Source organism: Rhinolophus ferrumequinum, chromosome 15 (genome assembly GCF_004115265.2).
Source record: "Rhinolophus ferrumequinum isolate MPI-CBG mRhiFer1 chromosome 15, mRhiFer1_v1.p, whole genome shotgun sequence".
NCBI classification, from domain to species: domain Eukaryota; kingdom Metazoa; phylum Chordata; class Mammalia; order Chiroptera; family Rhinolophidae; genus Rhinolophus; species Rhinolophus ferrumequinum.
In genome coordinates, this window is record NC_046298.1 from 50,139,828 (window position 1) to 50,158,892 (window position 19,065).

The following is a 19,065-nucleotide window of genomic DNA, read 5'->3' on the forward strand; positions in this document are numbered from 1 at the left end:
GCTTTCTATTTAATCAAACTTTATTAATTCTTACACCATGTCTTCTTACCTAAGTGTTTTATATTTAAATTAATTTTATGACATCTCTGCCAAAAGATACCTGAATCTTTCTCTTTTCCCTTCTCATAGTTTGCTTCCTGTCCTAATTCTATTATATATATATATGTATATATATATAATATATAATATATATATATGTATGTATATGTATATATTTAAACTTTTTATTTATTTTAAGTGTGTTTTTCCAGGACCCATCTGCTCCAAGTCAAGTAGTTGTTTCAATCTAGTTGTGGAGGGCGCAGCTCACAGTGGCTCATATGGGGATCAAACTGGCAACCTTGTTGTTAAGAACACTGTGCTCTAACCAACTGAGCTAACCAGCCACCCCCATTACATACTTTTTATTCCATTAGTTATGTCCAAAATTTTTCTTTGAAATCTTAAGTGGTGTTTTTAAAATTATAAAATTTTAGATTAATAATTTTAAAACTATAAATTTCACTGTGAAATACTTAACAAATCAATGTATGCATAAATTTAAAGTAGATATTCACCGTGACCCCCACTACCTTGCCCCTTTCCACCTTCCCAGCCCAGATAGATAATCCTGCTTCACGTGGTGAGGATCCTTCTAGACCCATTTACAGTCACTAAGATCTCTGTTAGCTCACCTCTGCTGATTTACTGCTGAGTGAATTCATCTTCTGCATCCTCTTGTGAAACATACTAATCCATGCCCATGGGACACGAATGGACATCCCTAGTGAGATATGTTCTCCCTCTACAAACCTCCTGATTCTCAGTCTAGTAGTTTGTTTATCAAGGGTGAGGCATCGCCCCTCCCCCACTTAAATAATACAAATTATTCTTTATTTCAGTTACTGAAATCTGATTGCAATAAGATTCAATTTACTTAATCCTAAATTGCACAATCTGGAAAACAAGATTAGAAAAGATATATAAACTTTTATGCACTCAGCATTCTAAATGGTTTTCAAAAAATTTTAAATTTGCAGGTGTTTTCTATCCTTTCATGAGATGTGTCCACACAGGAGAATAAACTTTATTATACACCCAGGTCCTACAGAGGTAAAGCCACTGCTCACCACTAAGGGGCCATATGGTGGAGAAGCCAAGGCAGGTGACTCAACCAAGCAGGAGGGTTCAAAGAAGGGAAGAGATAGGATCAGTGGCCAAGTCCCCTACTGGGAGTCCAAACCAGGTGGAATACATACGCAAAGATGCATTAGAGCTGATTGTCCGGCTAGGTCTTATTTTTGGGAAAACAGGGTATAAACTTATCCTATAAAAATACCTGCAAAAGATAATTTGCAAGCTTGTTCTAGTCAATGTTTGTGTTTTACCAGAAGGAAATTGTAGTTATTATTATTCTTCATATATACTAAGGCAAGTCTTTTCGTCATACTGATTTTTAAAATTCGTGTACTTTTTATATTTGTAGAACTTCAGAACATTTTCATTGTAATCTTATTAGATAACATACTTATTAGTGTGAACTGAATTATGGTTTTTGAAGAGCAATTAATTTTTAATAAGGAAAACATGGAATTCTGAGTTATTAACATTTTTTTTACAGTAAAAGAATACTCAGTCTGTGGTCTGGAGATCTGCATTCTATTCATTGTTCCACTGATAACAGGAATAATTAATTGGGGTAAGTCAATTAGCATTTTGGTGCCTGAGTTTCATTGTCTGGACAATGGGGATAAAAATATCTGTGCTCTGTCATTCACAGGAGTAGTTTGAGGATAAAGTAAAACACTAGAAAGCACTTCAATTTTTTCAAAACACAATATAAATCCTATGTCATGATACTGTTAATAATTTTCCAGGTACGTCTTAGTGTTACCCAGGCAGATGTGTGCTTTGAACTAATAGTTTGCTCTGCTATTATTTAAAACAAATCCTATGATTTAAACAGTTTTGGTTTTTATTCTATGTTTTTCTCACATTATTTAGTTTTAATGTTGTTTTCCAATATTTTATTTGTTTTTCATAATGTATTTTTGCTTATACATTTAAGGAGACTGTTGCCTATATAAAGGAAAAACTTTGGTTCTTAATTTGTGACTGTTCTAAATTATATTATTGATCCTGATAACAATTTGTTTTTAGAGTGTTTCTCAAATGTATAACCATTTCAGTTCTCTATCACAGGAACTGAAATACATCTCACAGCTTCTATTCTTGTCATACTGAAGTGACCATGCCAGGAAAATGGTGACTCAGTAAGGGGCTGTCCTGCGTGTGGTTTTGTTCCTTCTCAATGCACCCATGTCCTCTACTTCATCATCCAATACTGAAATATCAGTGAACCTGGAAGAAGGGATTGTTCTCATCAGGGAGTCACTCCTAGAATGTTATTGAATTGGTTCTTTTATTATTGCATTTTGTATCTCTGTATCTTTACCCATGATATAAAATGTTATGTGACATCCACAGGTCTCATCCAAACAGACTGGGTTTGTGTGCCTGAACAGAGATTTCTTCATGCAAAATAGTCTGCTTCAGGAAAAATGCTTGATACTCACCTGACAGCAATTTTCAGAATAATGACTTGTTTCCCTCACATCTTCCAGCATTAACCTTGGCAATTACATTATATCAAGAAGTTTCAGGATGATCTTGGGAAGTTCTGACCTAGACCTGGAATAAGCTCCCCACCACCACCAGACACTCTGCTTTCTGATACTGAGCAACTGTGTTAAGAATCCACAAACTGGGTGCTAGAATTAGACATTGTTGTAGGGTTGTCCATAATCTCTAGATTTTTTTCATGAAAAGAGAAATGAAATATAAGTTTAAAGTCAAATACTATATGAATTAGTATGATTGTTCCTACTGAATGTAGGATTTAGACTTTTATTCCAATTCTTTGGCTTTATACTTACATTTATTTTGTCTTATACAGACAGACTTGTTTCCCATTTATATTAATACATTTGTTTGCAAAATGCCATACCAATACTTTTTAGTAAAATATGAAAAGTGTAAGAGTTATTTACAGGTACTTTTGCCTTCACATATCCACCTTAGGGACATTCAGCCAAAATTCTGTATTTTCAATTCACTTGCAGTATTTCCTTTATATAGAGAGACCACAAACTGGATATTCAAAATTCAACTTTGAATTTAGTGTGTTTTAAAATTTTAATTTGCTGTAATATTGTTTAATAATTATATACAATATGTCCATTTGTGTAAATAAAACAATATAATAAGATACTTTTCTTAAATGTCTAGCTTAAATTCTGCCCTTTCCTATACATGTTCTGTGTCTCTATTTTCATTCCACTATGTCTTGGGAAAACTTTCACATACTCTACACAGTTTCGTACTTGGCTTTTCACTTTAGAAATGATCCAGTTCTGTAGATCAGGCTGTAGAGGTCCTCCTGACTCATTTTACAAATGTGGAAAACTGTTGTGCAGATGGGCCATGATGCATTCACCCGGTTCCCATTGATAGACATTTGAAGTGTTTTCAAGTAGAACTTCCATGAACAGCTTCTGCACCCATGAACGCACATGCTAAATGCCCATTTACATTCAGATAGTATGTAGTAGGGTCAGCACTGGAGGATACTAGGTGTGACAGTGATGGCAACATATTTCTTGTTGTTGGCTGAACTGCCCTTCATCTGGCTTCCATCTGTGTCCCATAGATACTGATGTGATGGCTCCTGCCAAGTGGGAAATGAAGATTAACTTGCTCACTCTGATGAGAGTAGGAGTCTTAGGAAACTTCTCCTTCGTCTGATTAACTTCACACTTCTTACTGGACCAAGGTGAGACCCACAGACTTGATTCTCAGCCAGGTGGTCTGAGCCAACTCCTTGGTGATTTTATCCACAGGAATCCCTCGGACAATGGCAGCTTTTAGATCAAAACTTTTCCTGAATGAGACGATGTAAACTTGTCTTCTATTTCCACAGAGTGGCTAGAGGGGTTTGCCTCAGCGCTACTCTGCCCTCAATGTCTACCAGATAATTAAGCTTTGCCCCAATTTCTCAAGGTGGACAGAGCTCAGCATGCAATTCCCAAAATGCATTGGTTTCTGCTATTCTCTCTGCTGGATTGTGCATCTCTTGGTGAATATCTTTGTTCCTATTAATGTAAGTGGTCCAATGCACAGTGAAAACTTTAGTGTGAAAATAAATTATGGATACTGTTCCACACTTGATCTAGACAGACTTACCAGGTTTGTAGTTGCAGTCATGTTCTCCACAATTGACCTGATGTGTTTGGGCCTCATTGTCTGGGCCCATTGTCTTTTTCCTGCACAGGCTCCAGCAGTAGTACATGCGCAGTAACAGCTGATTTCATGAGGTCAGAGCCACGTGTATAATCTTAATCCTTAGGATCTCCTTTTTCTCCTTTTACTCACTGTCTTTTATTTGAATGATTCTATCTGTTAGTCAAGGCCAGTGGCTGGTGTACACTTCTTTGTTCTTGTCTTCATGTTTTCCGACTTTCAGCCCCTTTGGGCTCATCTGCAGTGATACTCGTGTCCCTCAGTTTTGTTTTACTTGCTTGACAAGAAAAACATTTTTTTTCTAATTTGTGACCATATGACCCTGTTCTCTACAAGAAATTTAGTTACTCCTTCCACCACCTGTCTTTCTTTAGGGGACTAATAATGTTCAGATTCTTGGTAGAAATTTATTATTCTACATAGAATGGGGTGGTGAGATCGTGGAAATTATAATCCTATAAGAGCCCTAACATGAACATTATATATGTGCTATAAAAAGATTATACTAACAGTTTTAGCTTCATCAAAGGAAAAGTTCACAACATATTGAAATAATAGAAGAAAATTTCTGAGTTTAGGAATTTGGAGAAAATCTCTTAGTTTGGGTGGTTTTGGTGTATATGATAGTAGTAAATTTTATGTAATACTAAATTTGCCATTTTAATCATTTTCAAGTGTACAATTTGGTGGCATTAGGTAAATTTGCAATGGTGTGCATCTACCAACATTATTTCAAAAAATTTTTAGAAACCCAAAGAAACTAATGGAAATTGTGTATCCATTAGTCTGTATCTCTCCATTTACCCCTCACTCCAGCGCCTCATAACATCTAATCTACGTTGTCTTTATGAGTTTGCTTATTCCAAATAGTTCTTATAAGTGGAACTATATGCTATTTATCCTCCGTGTCGGGTTTATGACACTTAGCGTAATGTTTTCAAGGTTCACCTATTTTGTGGCATTTATCAGAACTTTATTGATGAATAATATTCCTTTGTTTGGACATGTACATTTTATTTATCCATGCATATGTTAATGGATGCTTGGGTTGTTTCCACTTTTTGCCTGTTGTGATTCACGCTGCTATGACCATGGGTGTACAAAGATATGTTTGAGTCCCTGCTCTTAATTTTTTGGAGTATAGACCTGGAATGGAATTGCTTGGTCAGATGACATATGTGGGGACAGAGCCCCAAAAAGCAGTTTCCAGGCTCTCGGCCTCACATAGAAAGGTGCTGGCTCAGGTAGTAAATGGCCATCGACTGTGATCAAATGGCCAGCAGCTGTGGCTAGTTGGCCATCAGCTGTAACCAGTGAGCCATTAGCCATGAATATAACTGCCGTGGCTAGGCTAGCAGAAAAAGGGGGAGCTAGCAAGAAGATGGTGGCTGAGTCTGCAAGCGGCACAGTGAGGGTTGAGAATTGTGTTGCTCCTGGTTCCTGTGTCTTCAACCCAGCCGCCAGCGAGAGTATAGAGATATGACTCCCCTACTTATGGCTCCGTGGGTGTTCCTTTTTGGCCTAGCCATATCCTGCGTTTTTGTGTGGGGAGTGGGACCAGAGACCCCGCCGGACGCCCCGCATGACAACATATTTATATTAAACTTTTGAAGACCTGTTATACTGTTTTTCACATTGTAACATTTTACATTCCCATAAGAAATGTACAAAAGTTCCAGTTGGCACAACCTGGAGCCTCACAGGTCAAATGATTGAATGTGAACACCTGAGGACACGTGGGGGAACATAATCAGCCAGAGCCCTTGTCACAGAAGACTTGACTCAGAAATGACTCCTTACATGGGAATCTTTTCTCTAAACTCTAATTATATTATGTCCAGAGACAGTGTCCTCCTCCACCCTGAGGTGGCAGAAAACTCTGCCATCAAGACATCTCAGTGGTTCAGGCCTATGGCTCTCTACACCTTTTGTAGTGGCCAAGCAAAAAGTTCTGATCTCAGCCAACACCCAAAGGCTACCTGTGTTCCTGTGCAAAAAATCAGGCTGCTCAGAGCATTAAAGCCAAAACATGAGAGGTGATGTCGTGCGGGATGTCATGCTCGATGCGCCATTTGTCATGCAGGGCGGCCTGCAGGGTCTCTGCTCCCGCTCCCCACATAAGAACGCAGGACATGGTGAGACCAAAAAGGAACACCCACGGAGCCATAGATAGGGGAGTCATACCACTATATTCTCACTGGCGGCTGGGTTGGAGACACAGGAAACAGGAGCCACACGGTCCGCAACCCTCACTCCGCCGCTTGCTAGCTCAGCCATCATCTTCTTGCTAGCCCCCATTTTTTGCCAGCCTAGCCACGGCAGTTATATTACTGGCCAATGGCTCACTGGTTACAGCTGACGGCCAACTAGCCACAGCTGATGGCCATCCAATCACAGTTGATGGCCATTTACTACCTGAGCCAGCATCTTTCCACGTGAAGCCGAGAGCCTGGAAACTGCACTCCTGGCTCTGTCCCCACAAGTGAGTGTGGTGGAAAGAAAAGCATGTTTTATTCCAAAATGCCAGCATTAAGGGAAGGAAGTGTACTCCCTGTCACAAAGACTGCCTTCCCACTCTTAATACTGCCATAGGTTTTATAGACACGTAAGGAGGGGCAGAACAAAGGAAGGAGCAGTTGGACAGGAACTTCAAGAAAAAGCACGTCCTAGAGGCTGGTCTGCCCCAGGGTCAGGAGTGAATCCCATACAGATGCAAAAACCCCTCCCAAATTATCAGGTCAGGTGTACACACTGGTCTGAAGTAAACAGAACCATTGAAACTGGAATACATAGTAAATGCACAGTAAAAAGAATCATCAAGGTTTGGTAGGAGGAGGGGAAAGCAAAGAAAGGAAAAAAAATTAAAACTTTCAGAAAGTCCCAAGCCAAACCACTGTCAAATCGAATTACATCAGAGGTCCAAATTTCAAAAACAAAAGATACAGGGTCACCGTTACACTTACTGCCTCTGACTTTCCAGGCATTGGTGATATGACTGTAACCTTCACCTGGGAAAAATGTGAACAGTTAGACCTGGCCCAGAGTACCCAGTACTAGAATGTTGTCATGCAGGGTGTCATGTGGGGCCTCAGCTCCCACTCCCCTCGTAAGAACGCAGGATATGGTGAGGCCAAAAAGGAACACCCACGGAGCCATATATAGGGGAGTCATACCACTATAATCTCGCTGGTGGCTGGATTGAAGACACAGGATGCAGGAGCCACACCATCCGCAACCACCGACCGCTTTTCTGCCAACCAACCTCTCTTGCTAACTGCAATCCGAGCTTACTAGCTCAGCCACCATCCGCTGCTAGCATAGCCATGACAGTTATATTAGTGGCCAGTGGCTCACTGGTTACATCTGACAGCCAACTAGCCACAGCTGATGGCTGTCCATCACAGTTGATGGCCATTTACTACCCGAGCCAGCACCTTTCCACGTGAGGCCAAGAGCCTGGAAACTGTGCTGACTCTGTCCCCACAAATGTGATGCTAGGGAACTGTGGGCTCCTGCACTTGCTGGGTAAGGCTGCACTGTCCCACCTCTCACTTCTCTGTCCTGTCCCTTTGTGGAGTCTTTCTCTCTTGTTCTTCACCCAACATACTGAAATTCACAAAACTGATTCTAACACGTCAGGCTCCAGGCACTTGAAGAGAAAGAAAAATGTTTATTCGGTTCCAGTTAAGAGTGGATACATTTTGTGTCCGAGTGACTCTATTCAATGAAACATCCCTTTGGATTTATAGTCATTGGGAGCACCTGAAATAATACTTTCAGACTCCAGGAGGTATGCTAAGCTTCAAAGTCTGAAATAATGTCACTAAACACTTACCTAATCAGTTGCAGACAACACACCCTTAATCAAGTGTTGAGTACGGCCCCTTAAGGAAGAAGCGAAGTCCCTCCCCCTCCTCCCCTTGAGGTTAGAGACACTTCCCGGCATCTCTCGCGGTGCCAATTTCTCCTGGAGGTCCAGGTGAGGGGCTCCCGGATCCTGGACCTTTGCTGCTGTGAGAACTACACTACCCAGAAGACTCTGCGCCGGGCGCCAGCGTCATTAAGCCAATGAATGCTCAGGAGAGAGTCAATTCCCTGCGTGCGCATTGCGTTGGGGCGGGACTTCCGGCGTTTTCCGCGTGGCGGTCGTTTTGGCGGCCGTTGGGTCTGTGTACCTCACAGACTGAGGAGCGCTGGGTCGTATCTGAGGTGACGGACCCGAGGAGGCACGGGAGGAGTTGTCTCTGCTGCACAGAGGCGGGTCTGAGGCACTGGGCTGCGGAGACTCTGCTGCCAGGTCTCGGTCCGGATCTCCCGCCGCTCCCGGCCCTGCTCCGCCCACAGAGTCGGATGGCGGCGGCCGCGTTGAGGGACCCGGCTCAGGTGAGTGCGTGTCCCCCGGATCCTCACCGCCCTCACCCCACCCGAATCCTAAAGCCCCGGGTGCGGGGCGCCTGTTCACATCCTGCAGCCTAAGCCCCGGCGTCTAGGACAGTGAGGCACTCGTGGGTGACATCCGGTGTGACGGGATATAGGAGAGGGTTACAGGCAGAGGGGCCGGCCGAGTAAAGACATGGAGGGTCGACTGAGCCGGGAAGATTTGGAAAATCTGGTCGTATCCGCATGGAACAGAGAGTGTGAGTCAACGTGGTCCTGGGTGACAGGCTGCCATTGTCAGGACGCTGGGATCCATAGAAAGTTGTGAACAGAAAAGGCTACGCCTGAATTAAGCTTTACAACGTTTTTCAAAAGCTGCTAAGAGGAACAAACTGGAAAGGGAATGAAAATAGGAGACAGAGGGGGCTTTGTCCAGAGCCCATTGAACCCTGCCCCTCAGAACCTCTCTCTTCACACAGATTGTTATAAGTACAAAAGCACATATGGATCCTACAGAGGTGAGTGAGTGGAGGGTGTTCCAGAACCTCACTGGTCCTGATCCCACTCATGATCCCTGCACTCTTCACCTATCACTCTACCAGCCCTTAGGCCTGGGGACTCTGAACAAATCTTAAGCCCGGGATCCTCAGACCAGGCTGAGGGTTCCTATTACTAGCATCCAATCGTATGAGGTATGAAGGCAGGTTGCCCCAGATATAGGTACCAGTATGTTTAGACTCTTGGAGGTATGACTGAACTGGTACAAGGGAACCTCAAATTTCTTTTCATCATGGGAACAGAGTGCAAGAGTACAGGAGTCAGGCCTGGGACAGCTCCCTGAGAAGTTGGGTGTCTAATCTGGAAGTGATGGGAACAATGGAGGTTTGGAGCAGAGGAGGGAGTTGATCTGGCAAACCCCTCATCAGGCTCCCCGTGGCTACAGCATGGAGAACAGACTGAGGGTTTGAAGAAGATGGTAGGAAGACCAGGGAGGAGGCTAATGCAGTAGTCCAGATGAGTGTTGGTGATGTGGACCAATGTGGTATGGACTAGGAGGTGTAGAAATGCTTGGATTCTGAATCAGTTTTTTCAGTAGATCTGCTCTGATTTTCTGACTTGGAAGGGGAGAGAGAAAATAGTAGAAGTCAGGGATGACTGTAAGGTTTTTGGGTTTGGGAGCTGAAAGGATGGAAACTCCCATCAACTGGGATGTGGAAGTCGGTAGTAGGATTACTTTTCATTCAGGATATTAAGAGTTTTGCTTTGACTGTGTTAAGTATCTGAGTAGAGGTATTAAGTGAACAACTAGACATGCAGGTCTGGGGCTCTGGGGAGGGGTTCAGGATGGACATCAGCGAAAGGTGGTGGATAGTACTGTGTGGACCAGGGTAGAGCTTGTGTCTTAGTCAGCTTGGGCAGCTAAAACAAAATACCTTTATTTCTCACAGTTCTGAGGCTGGACAGTCCAAAATCAAACAGCTGGCAGATTCTGTTCCTGGTCAGGAACTCTTCCTGTCTTGCAGGTAGCTGTATTCGCATATGACCTTGGTGCGAGTGGAGAGAGCAAGGATTCTTTTTCTCTTTACATAAGTATGCTAATCCCATCATGTGGGTCTCACCCTCCTGGCCCAATCTAAAACTGATTAATTTCCCAATTACCCATCTTTAAATACCATCACATCAGGGGTTAGGTTTTAACATATGAATTTTGGGAGGATATATACATTGCTCCAAAAGACCCATTAGAGCTGATGGTCTGGCTAAGTCTCATTTTCGGGGAAACACAGTAAGTACCTGAGATCTACAAGTGGTTCTGAGTGGGTAAGGTTGAAGCAAGGAGCAGAGTCAGGCAGGAAGACCTGTAGAGCAGGATTCTGGGCTGCTGATGGCACTGAGGACCATTGGAGGTTTGGGCTAGTACTGGATCCTGTCTGAATTTGCCAGGTACTATCTATATGCCATGTGTTGGGTAACATTTGGGAAAGATAGGGAGATGCCTATGCTGCAGGGTAGGGTGGAGGTGTGACTCAGAGAGACGTGGTATAAAGTGATGTTCATGTGGAGAGGGAGTGAGAACTGGTGGCCTGAGGGCCCGAGCATTGAGGACATAGGGTGAAAAAGGAGCCAACACCCTTGGTTGTGTCTAGGAGGCATGATCTGGGGGATCCTAGGAGAATGACCTGACAAGGGGGAGTGCTTCCCTGCATGCAGGCCCAGGGCTCAGAGATCGTCTAATGTTGCCGTAGATGGGCACAGTGATCAGAGGGACCATGAGAAGAGAGTACACATCAGCAGCACCAGGGCCTGATATCTCCTCTGAGGTGGGGAAATTGGGAAGTGGGTGAGCAGGGGATAAGTGAATGGATGCACTTGGGGAGAGAAGCTGATCATGCAACGAACTGTCCTCATCATGGCAGGGCTGTGTGACCTTTGAAGATGTGGCCATTTATTTCTGCCAGGAGGAGTGGGGCCTCCTTGATGAGGCTCAGAGGTTCCTGTACCGTGATGTGATGCTAGAGAATTTTGCACTTACAGCATCCTTGGGTAAGACCTTCACATTCCTCTCAGTGTCCGTATCTGGTCTCTCTCTTTCCCCTGTCCCAGAGGCAGCTCTGCCCTTTCCACAGCCAGACTATTGGCTCTGCTGGCTTCGCCACTCCCTTGGCACATGTGCTGTGGGTGCCAGCGCTGAATCACGTGCGCTCCTCAAGCAGCCCTAGGTGTGTAGGTAAGGGCCTGGGAGTTAGGTGTTTGGCAGTCAGCCTAATGGATTTCACCTTTCCCTGTCCGTGGCAGGATGACTGTGTCGATGCCACCTTGTGCCCCAGATTCTGTCCTCTTCCAGCTAACATTTCCTTGTGAACACCTGTATCAGGAATTGTAAGTATTGTCACGGTTACTAATTACGTGGTCCATGGTCCTTTTGCTTTTGAGATTTTATTGTAATATTATATTTTTCCTATAGTTTATTGTTTCCTGAGTTGCTCTGGACCATTTTTGACCACTCACAAATCCTGTCTTTCCCTAAGGACTTGCTTCATTCAGGTCCTTACCCAGCTGGGAGTTTGGGGAGGAGAGCCCTGAGTCACAGAGTGGACATGCCAGGATGATCTCAGATCTGTGTTCAGATCATACCAGGAATCTGCCTTGTGTACACTAGTGTTTTGGTACAAGTACCACTGGACACACATAATATATATACGTTATTTCATACACTTCACACTTTTCTGATTTGTCATTTTATCTGGCTCTCCTCCCTGTGTGGCACCCCATACTTCTGCCTTTTGTACCTGAAAGTGTCCCCATTCTATGATCCCTAGAATCTCAGTACTACAAAGTAGCCCTCCCTTCAAATTGCTGCCTCATACTGAAAAATATCCCATGGATTCATTCTTTGGTTTGAATGTATGTGTATGACAGACATTTCGATGGGACTTCCTCCTCCCACCAAAGTTAACATGCACTTTATAAGCATTTCTCTTCTTCCAGACTGTTGGTGTGGTGCCGAGGATGACAAGTTACCTTCTGAGCAGAGTGTTTCTATAGGAGACTCACAGGTCAGGACTCCAAAGGCAGGTCCATCCATCCAGAAAACTCACCCCTGTGAGAAGTGTGTCCCAGCCTTAAAAGACATTTTACATCTGACTAAGCTCCAAGCGCCATGTCCTGGGCAGGAGTCATACTTAGGTGGGGCATCCAGAGGCTTCTGGTTCAGTGAAAACATTCACCAGCACCAAAAGCATGGTACTGGAAAGAAAATCTTCAAATTGGATATGGACAGGGCCTCGTGTATGACAAGCTGCAGATTCCACATGTCAGGGAAGCCATTCACCTGTGGGGAGGATGGAAAGGACTTTCTAGCTACCTTGGGCCTTCTCCAGCATCAGGTCACTCCTGATGGTGAAAAGCCACATAGCACCATCAAGTGTGGGGAGCCCTTTAACGGTGGAAAAAGTCATGACAAATGGATTGAAAGCAAGAGAGTTTTCAGCAACACATACCCACTTCCCCACCAGAGAGTCTGTACTGGAGAAGGGCTTGATGACTGCAGCAAATGTGGGAAAACCTTCAGCTGCAAATACAGACTTGTTCAGCATCAGCAAACTCACATTGGAGAAAGGACTTATGAGTGTGGTGAATGTGGCAAGTTCTTTAGCCGCAAAACCCACCTCATTCGACACTGGAGAGTTCACACTGGAGCAAAGCCCTATAAGTGCATTGAATGTGGGCGATCTTTTAGTCAGAAATCTGACCTCATTCAACATCAAAGAATTCACACTGGAGAAAGGCCTTATGAGTGCAGTGAATGCGGGAAATCCTTTATCCAGAAATCCATCCTCATTAAACACCAGAGAGTTCACACTAATGAAAGGCCTTATAAATGCAGTGAGTGTGGAAAATCGTTTAGCCAAAGTTCTGGCCTCCTGCAACATAAGAGAGTGCACACTAGAGCAAGACCTTATGAGTGCACTGAATGTGGGAAATCATTTAGCTGTAAAACTCACCTCATTCGACACTGGAGAGTTCACACTGGAGAAAGGCCTTATGAGTGCATTGAATGTGGGAAGTCTTTTAGTGAGAAATCTGTCCTCATTCAACACCAAAGAGTTCACACTGGAGAAAGGCCTTATGAGTGCTTTGATTGTGGGAAATCCTTTAGCCAGAAATCTGTCCTCATTCAGCACCAAAGAGTTCACACTGGAGAAAGGCCTCATGAGTGTAGTGAATGTGGGAAATTCTTTAGCCGCAAAACTCACCTCATTCGACACCGGACAGTTCACACTGGAGCAAAGCCTTATGAGTGCAGTGAATGTGGGAGATCTTTTAGCCAGAGCTCTGGCCTCCTTCGACATAGGAGAGCTCACATGCAATGAATGTGGGAAATTGTTTAGCTGCAAATCTGACCTCAGTCAACATCGAAGAGTTCACACTGGAGAAAGGCTCTTTCCTTAGTATAACAGTGTTGGAGGAAAGCCTCTGAGAAGAGCTGTCTGCTTGAATTGACTCATATATCCAGACATCCACAGACTGGAGATTACCCATAAGTTTTGGTTATGGGGGAAGTGTGTTTAACCTGTCCTGGGGTCCTTGCCAGACTTATGTTACTGGCAATTTCTGTGGCAGAAGCCATTTCACCCCTGTTACCTGGCAGGTCCACACAGCGTGCATCAGCCACCACCCTAACCAGCTCAAGGAAGCAGACCTCTGTTCTCCCTTTTGTTGCAGGAAATCCCGAGTGTCCTGAGCCCTTCTCTCTGACAAGTTAGGGCATGGACCTGAGCCTATGCTGGCCCAGAGAACTCTGAGTTCTGGTGGCTTTCAGAGGAGGACTAGCTTTTTCAGGGACATAGTTGGTCTCAGGTAGTGCTTGTGATGAAGTTTTCCAGCTTCCAAGTTACCAAATCAGAAACTTCCTGTTGCTCATTTTTCTGGTTTGTGCAATAAGGGCCTTTTCGTTTAAGCACCTTTAATCTTGGACTCTGTTCACTATGTGGGTAGTTTGAGAGCACAATAGGACTGCCAACTTGAAGGGGAAACATTTTGTGAGGATCCAAACTGTGCCTCAGAGGGGACAGTATGATGGTGGTCCTCCAGTTTGTCCTAGTTTACATTGCTGCCAGAGCCTCCTAAGAAAGACTGCTGTGTGGTCTTAAAATGTTTCCTGGATGCCAGAGGTCACCCTGAGGAAGGGGTAGTTGTGACACTTTCAGTGCTTCTGGAGTCAACATAATTTTCATCTTGCTCACAGGAGACAGCACATAATGTCCAGCACTGCTGAGTAAAATATAATCCAAGGCTCTGCAAAGGAGCCACATGCCCTGATACCCAGAGTTCAGTACGCTAGTGTCACTAATTGTAAGACTCCATGGGCAGTGGAGACCATAACTGGTACAGAAACATGGGATCAACAGAGTGGAGGAGACTGTAGAAAACTGCGTGGTATGTGCCTCTTCTAAAGATGCATCCACAGTTCCAGTTTCGAGCATGCCCCCAAATCTTGGGACTTCCAGGTATGTTTATCTTGTGTAGCTGAAGTCATTGGCAGACAAAATGGTCTTAGGGTTTTGTGAATTCCTGTAGACTGAGCTGTTCACCTCAAGGCCAAAAGTTTGGACAGGAGGGAGGCCCTCTAGTTTAGGGATGTGGCTTTGGTGACTCAACATTCTTCTTGACTCAGGTGGAAATGGCCTTCATTGTTTGCCAGTATTTCCTGCCACCAAGGAAAGGATGGCTTTCCCTCAAGGCATGAGTGAGATAGTGGAGTCAATACAGAGTTGCCAAACCTGATTTCTGAAGAGTGCTAGATTTAGATTTTATTGTAAACCATTTTTTTAAAGCTGTATTAAGGTATAATTAACAGGATAAGTTGTACGCATTTAAAGTATACAACTTGATAAGTTTTGACATGTATAAACTCATGAGACCATTAACATGATAATGGACATATCTGTCACTTGCATATTTTTCTCATGCCCTTTTATAATCTCTACCCAGCCCTCCAGGAAACCATGGATTATTTATGTTCCTTTACAATTGATTGCATTTCCTAGAAATTCATGACTGATCACAAAGTGTTTACTCTTTCTGGTTTCATTGATGCCGCATAAGTTAACCGAGATTCATAAACGGTGCTTGTATGAGTATTTCTTTTTTTTTCCCCCTTCTTCCGTCTCCTCCCCACTCCCCCACTCTGGTTCAAGCCATTGGTTCTCAGTCTAGTTGTGTAGGACACAGCGCCCTGACCCATGCTGGTGGTATTATGAACCTTGCATTCCCCCCAGCTGAAGAAGTCAGTTGCTAGTCATAGGTCGGCTGCTCATAGCAGCTCACGACAGCTCTCACTGGCTGCTGGCCACTCATAGCAGCACATGGTAGCCCACTCCAACCCACGCCGACCTCCAGCTGCTCACAACAGCCCAGCTCCAGGGAGAGCCATTGTTCATAATCTTTGCTGTAGAGGGCGCGGCTCACTCGCCCATGTAGGAATCGAACCGGTGACCGCGGTGTTAGGAACACGGTGCTCCAACCACCTGAGCCACCGGGCCAGCCCCTAATATTTCATTCTTATTTCTGAGTGGCTTTCTCTTCTGTGTATAGTCAACTATGTTTATCCATTCATCTGTTTATAGACATTTGGGTTATTTCAAGTGTTAGCTATTAAAAATAAAGCTGATAGGAACATTTGTTTATAATTCTTTATATGGGTATATGTTTCATTTATATTAATAACTCAGAGTGCAATGTCTGAGTCATGGGGTAGGTGAATATCTAACTTTTTAAGAAATTGCCGAGCTGTAATCTAAAATGGTTGTCTGCATTCCCGCCAACGGTTTGTGAGACTTCCAGTTCTTTTACATCCTTGTAAGTGACCTGGTAAGATCACTTTTTAATTTTTGCTCTTTTAAAATAAGTGTCTGGTGGTATCTTACTGGTTTTAATTGCCTTTTCCTAAGGATTTATGATGTTGAGCATTATATTATGTATTTGCAACTTGTTTGTCTTCTTCAGTAAAATGCCTGTTCTTATCTTTGGCCTGTTTTCTATTTTATGACATTTGGCTATTTGCCTTTTAGTAACGAGACAATGAAACAACAAAGACATGTTGGAATTTTACTCATTCTTCAGTGATGAGAACAACTTATTTTCTGCACATGAAATAGTTGTTTTTGAATAGTGGAAAAATATTTAGTCATTTTTTTGTGTGTGGTCTGCACAATATAATGGCCATCTATACCATGTACTGTTAAGTTTTATCAGCATTACGGTATTAACATATTCTTCATTACTTTTCTAGGAATAAACATGCAATATATTGCATTAAACAATACAATAAATCAAGCCCTAAATTGTGTGTTTGCTAATGTTCTTGGGGTAAATACTTCCACTGTGGCCAGTTTCAAACTGCTTACCTAAAGAGTTAGTGGTAGCACACCATTCTATTTCCACCTTATTGATCCAGTAGCCACAAAAAACCTCAGGAACATAGATAATACCAAAACTTAGTGAAATGATTAGGAAGTGTCGATGTTTCAGTATTTGTAGCTTAAACTGTTTAATTGACGTACAGTTGACTTTAATGCACATTTTAAATGTATATTTTGATACAAAAAAGTATCCTTGTGCCCTTTTTAAACTCGTTCTCAACATAAAATTACTGATATAAGGATATGGTCTACCTTTTGTAATGGCTATTTTCAAATATGCACAAAAGTGGGAAATACTGTCTTATGAAGACTCACGAACCCTTCCCCAGTCTTCCATCATTATTTACAGAATCTTGTTTCATTTCTCCTCATGTACATTAGTGGGGTATTTTACTTAGAAAACCCAGACATGTCATTTAATGCATACCTTCTTAATGCTTTCCTACAATGCTAGCACTTTTTCATAATGCCAATAACTTTCTTACACAAAATAAAAATATTTTAAAATATGATAAATGTGTTATCAGTGCTGAATTTTGTCAATTTTCTCAAAATTTTTTCTTTAAGGCAGACTAAATACAGTTAGTATACAAAATGTCGGACTCGTAAGTCTGTTAACTTATAGGCACTTACCTCTTTTTTATTATTTACTTGAAATAATGAACTGTGTCCATTACAGTTTGCAGCATGCCCAATTTGCCTCATTGCATCTCATTCTATTAATATGCTCACCCTCACCCCCAATATCCTGTGCACTAGATATTGATGAGTGATTGAGGTCTGGTCCCAGCAGACAGGTATGTGACAGTGGCACAACCTGGAAATGCATTCAAGTATTGGATGGGATGGGTGGATGGTGGTGACATTGCAGTGCAGCCTGGAGACACAGTCAGATTTGGGGACCCTGTGTGACGGATGTCAGATTGACAGTCCTTAGCACATCCTGGGGATACCTCACATACAGCCTGGGAACATGTGTGACCACGTAGGATGCTGACACCCTCCACACAACCCGGACACATGCATACACCACATCCACAACAAAATGTGTATGCACACAACCAGTATAAATAAAGCACACCCAGCACCTGAGAGTTATAAGTGAGGTATTGACACAAAGTAGGTATGAGGACACAGATGCACAAATACCCCACAGAGACTGTTTGGTTCTTGAATCTCCATGCAAGAAAAAAGAAAGCGTAGTTCTTGGTAGACTTCTTTGATTTCGAGAAACTTTTCCTGAACTAGGAATACTGTTCATCCACTGGGGAGACATGGAAGACGCCAGCATCAGTGGGTCCTAGAGCAGGAAAGGGCTCTGCTGGGGTGAAGGCAGTCCTGCCAATTGGGCCACATGGTTCAGCAGACCCTTTGAAGGTGGTACCATCTCTTTCTCCGTGTTTCCTTTATAACCTGTCATTCTTTCTTTCATGGTTGACCAAATGCACTGGACTTCCTAGATAAAGTCGCATTCTTAGAAGGAATATCTCAAGAGAATTCAACAAGTATATGAAAAACCAATTGTGATTTCTGGGTTTGGAACACACTGACAGGCAGAATGGACACATTCTGAGGGCCCCAGAGGTATGTGTCACTTCAAGTACTTGTTTTAGGGCTGCCTGGAGTCTCCTTGTGTTTCCTGTAACCTCTCTGGATTATTCTCCCTCATGGCTGACCACACACATTGAACCTCAGTGTCCATTCTAAGAGCTTCACAGGAAATGAAGAGCAAGGAGACTGTTTTACTCACAGCTTCTGAGTGGTCATTCAGCGCTCTGTAACAGTTGTTTGTATGTGCATGTTTTTGGTCTTTTGAGAGCATGATTTGCAATTAGGAGCAAACCCTTTGAAGGTGGTACCATCTCTGTAGGAGCATTTTACTAAGATGGGCTTTTCTCCTTTCCCCCAGACCTCATACCGTGTCTTAATTTTCATCATTTCGAGAGAGAGATGTACATTCGGCATCACTGTGGAGGCTAAACAGTGAATTTGGATGATAAAGTTTATCCAAGAGGAATGACACTATTAATCATTTTTTATTTTCTGTATATTTTGATGTTTGGACATCTTAAACCTTTCTGGCTGGGGAGAGTGTCCCTCCCTGGGAGAGTTCTTAAAAATAGCACAGGGCCCTGCTGGGAGCATGCTTTTTATCCCCCCCTCAGGGCTTTCGATAAACAAATTAACCAGTCCAGAACCAGACCTTCTCTGTCTGGCCCTCACACCCCAGGGGGCAATATTCTTCAGCCTTGGTCATGCCAGGACCAGGTACAAGGCAACCCTCTACCAGCTATAAGGACCTATAACCCAAAGTTCACCAAAACTTTGAGAATCCTAAACTTTTCCCTCTGCCTTGTCTTGCTTTTCCCTGGGAAACCCAAATAACGCCTGTGGCCTTGTCTCCCCTGGCGTCTGCTCCTGCTTCCACTTACCAAACATGGTATTCTGTGGCCTGGTGTCCTGCGTGGCGAGCCCTCATTTCTAG

The 19,065-nt window shown here is 43.2% G+C and overlaps 1 protein-coding gene across 1 annotated transcript; it reads left to right on the top strand.

The window, feature by feature from the left end:
- The first annotated feature begins 8,410 nt into the window (after positions 1 to 8,410).
- Positions 8,411 to 17,045, top strand: LOC117034602 (zinc finger protein 530-like). The gene is made up of 3 exons (XM_033127758.1): positions 8,411 to 8,661; positions 11,073 to 11,199; positions 12,145 to 17,045. The coding sequence occupies exons 1-3, from the start codon at positions 8,629 to 8,631 to the stop codon at positions 13,527 to 13,529; spliced, it is 1,545 nt and encodes a 514-aa protein (XP_032983649.1). The 5' UTR covers positions 8,411 to 8,628; the 3' UTR covers positions 13,530 to 17,045.
- Positions 17,046 to 19,065: the final 2,020 nt, after the last annotated feature.

Excerpts from the sequence above, each read along its gene's own strand:
- LOC117034602 (XM_033127758.1), top strand. The coding sequence starts at position 8,629 with ATGGCGGCGGCCGCGTTGAGGGACCCGGCTCAG. Across the intron at positions 8,662-11,072 it reads CGTTGAGGGACCCGGCTCAG|GGCTGTGTGACCTTTGAAGA; the intron begins GTGAGTGCGTGT and ends TCATCATGGCAG. Across the intron at positions 11,200-12,144 it reads TGCACTTACAGCATCCTTGG|ACTGTTGGTGTGGTGCCGAG; the intron begins GTAAGACCTTCA and ends CTCTTCTTCCAG.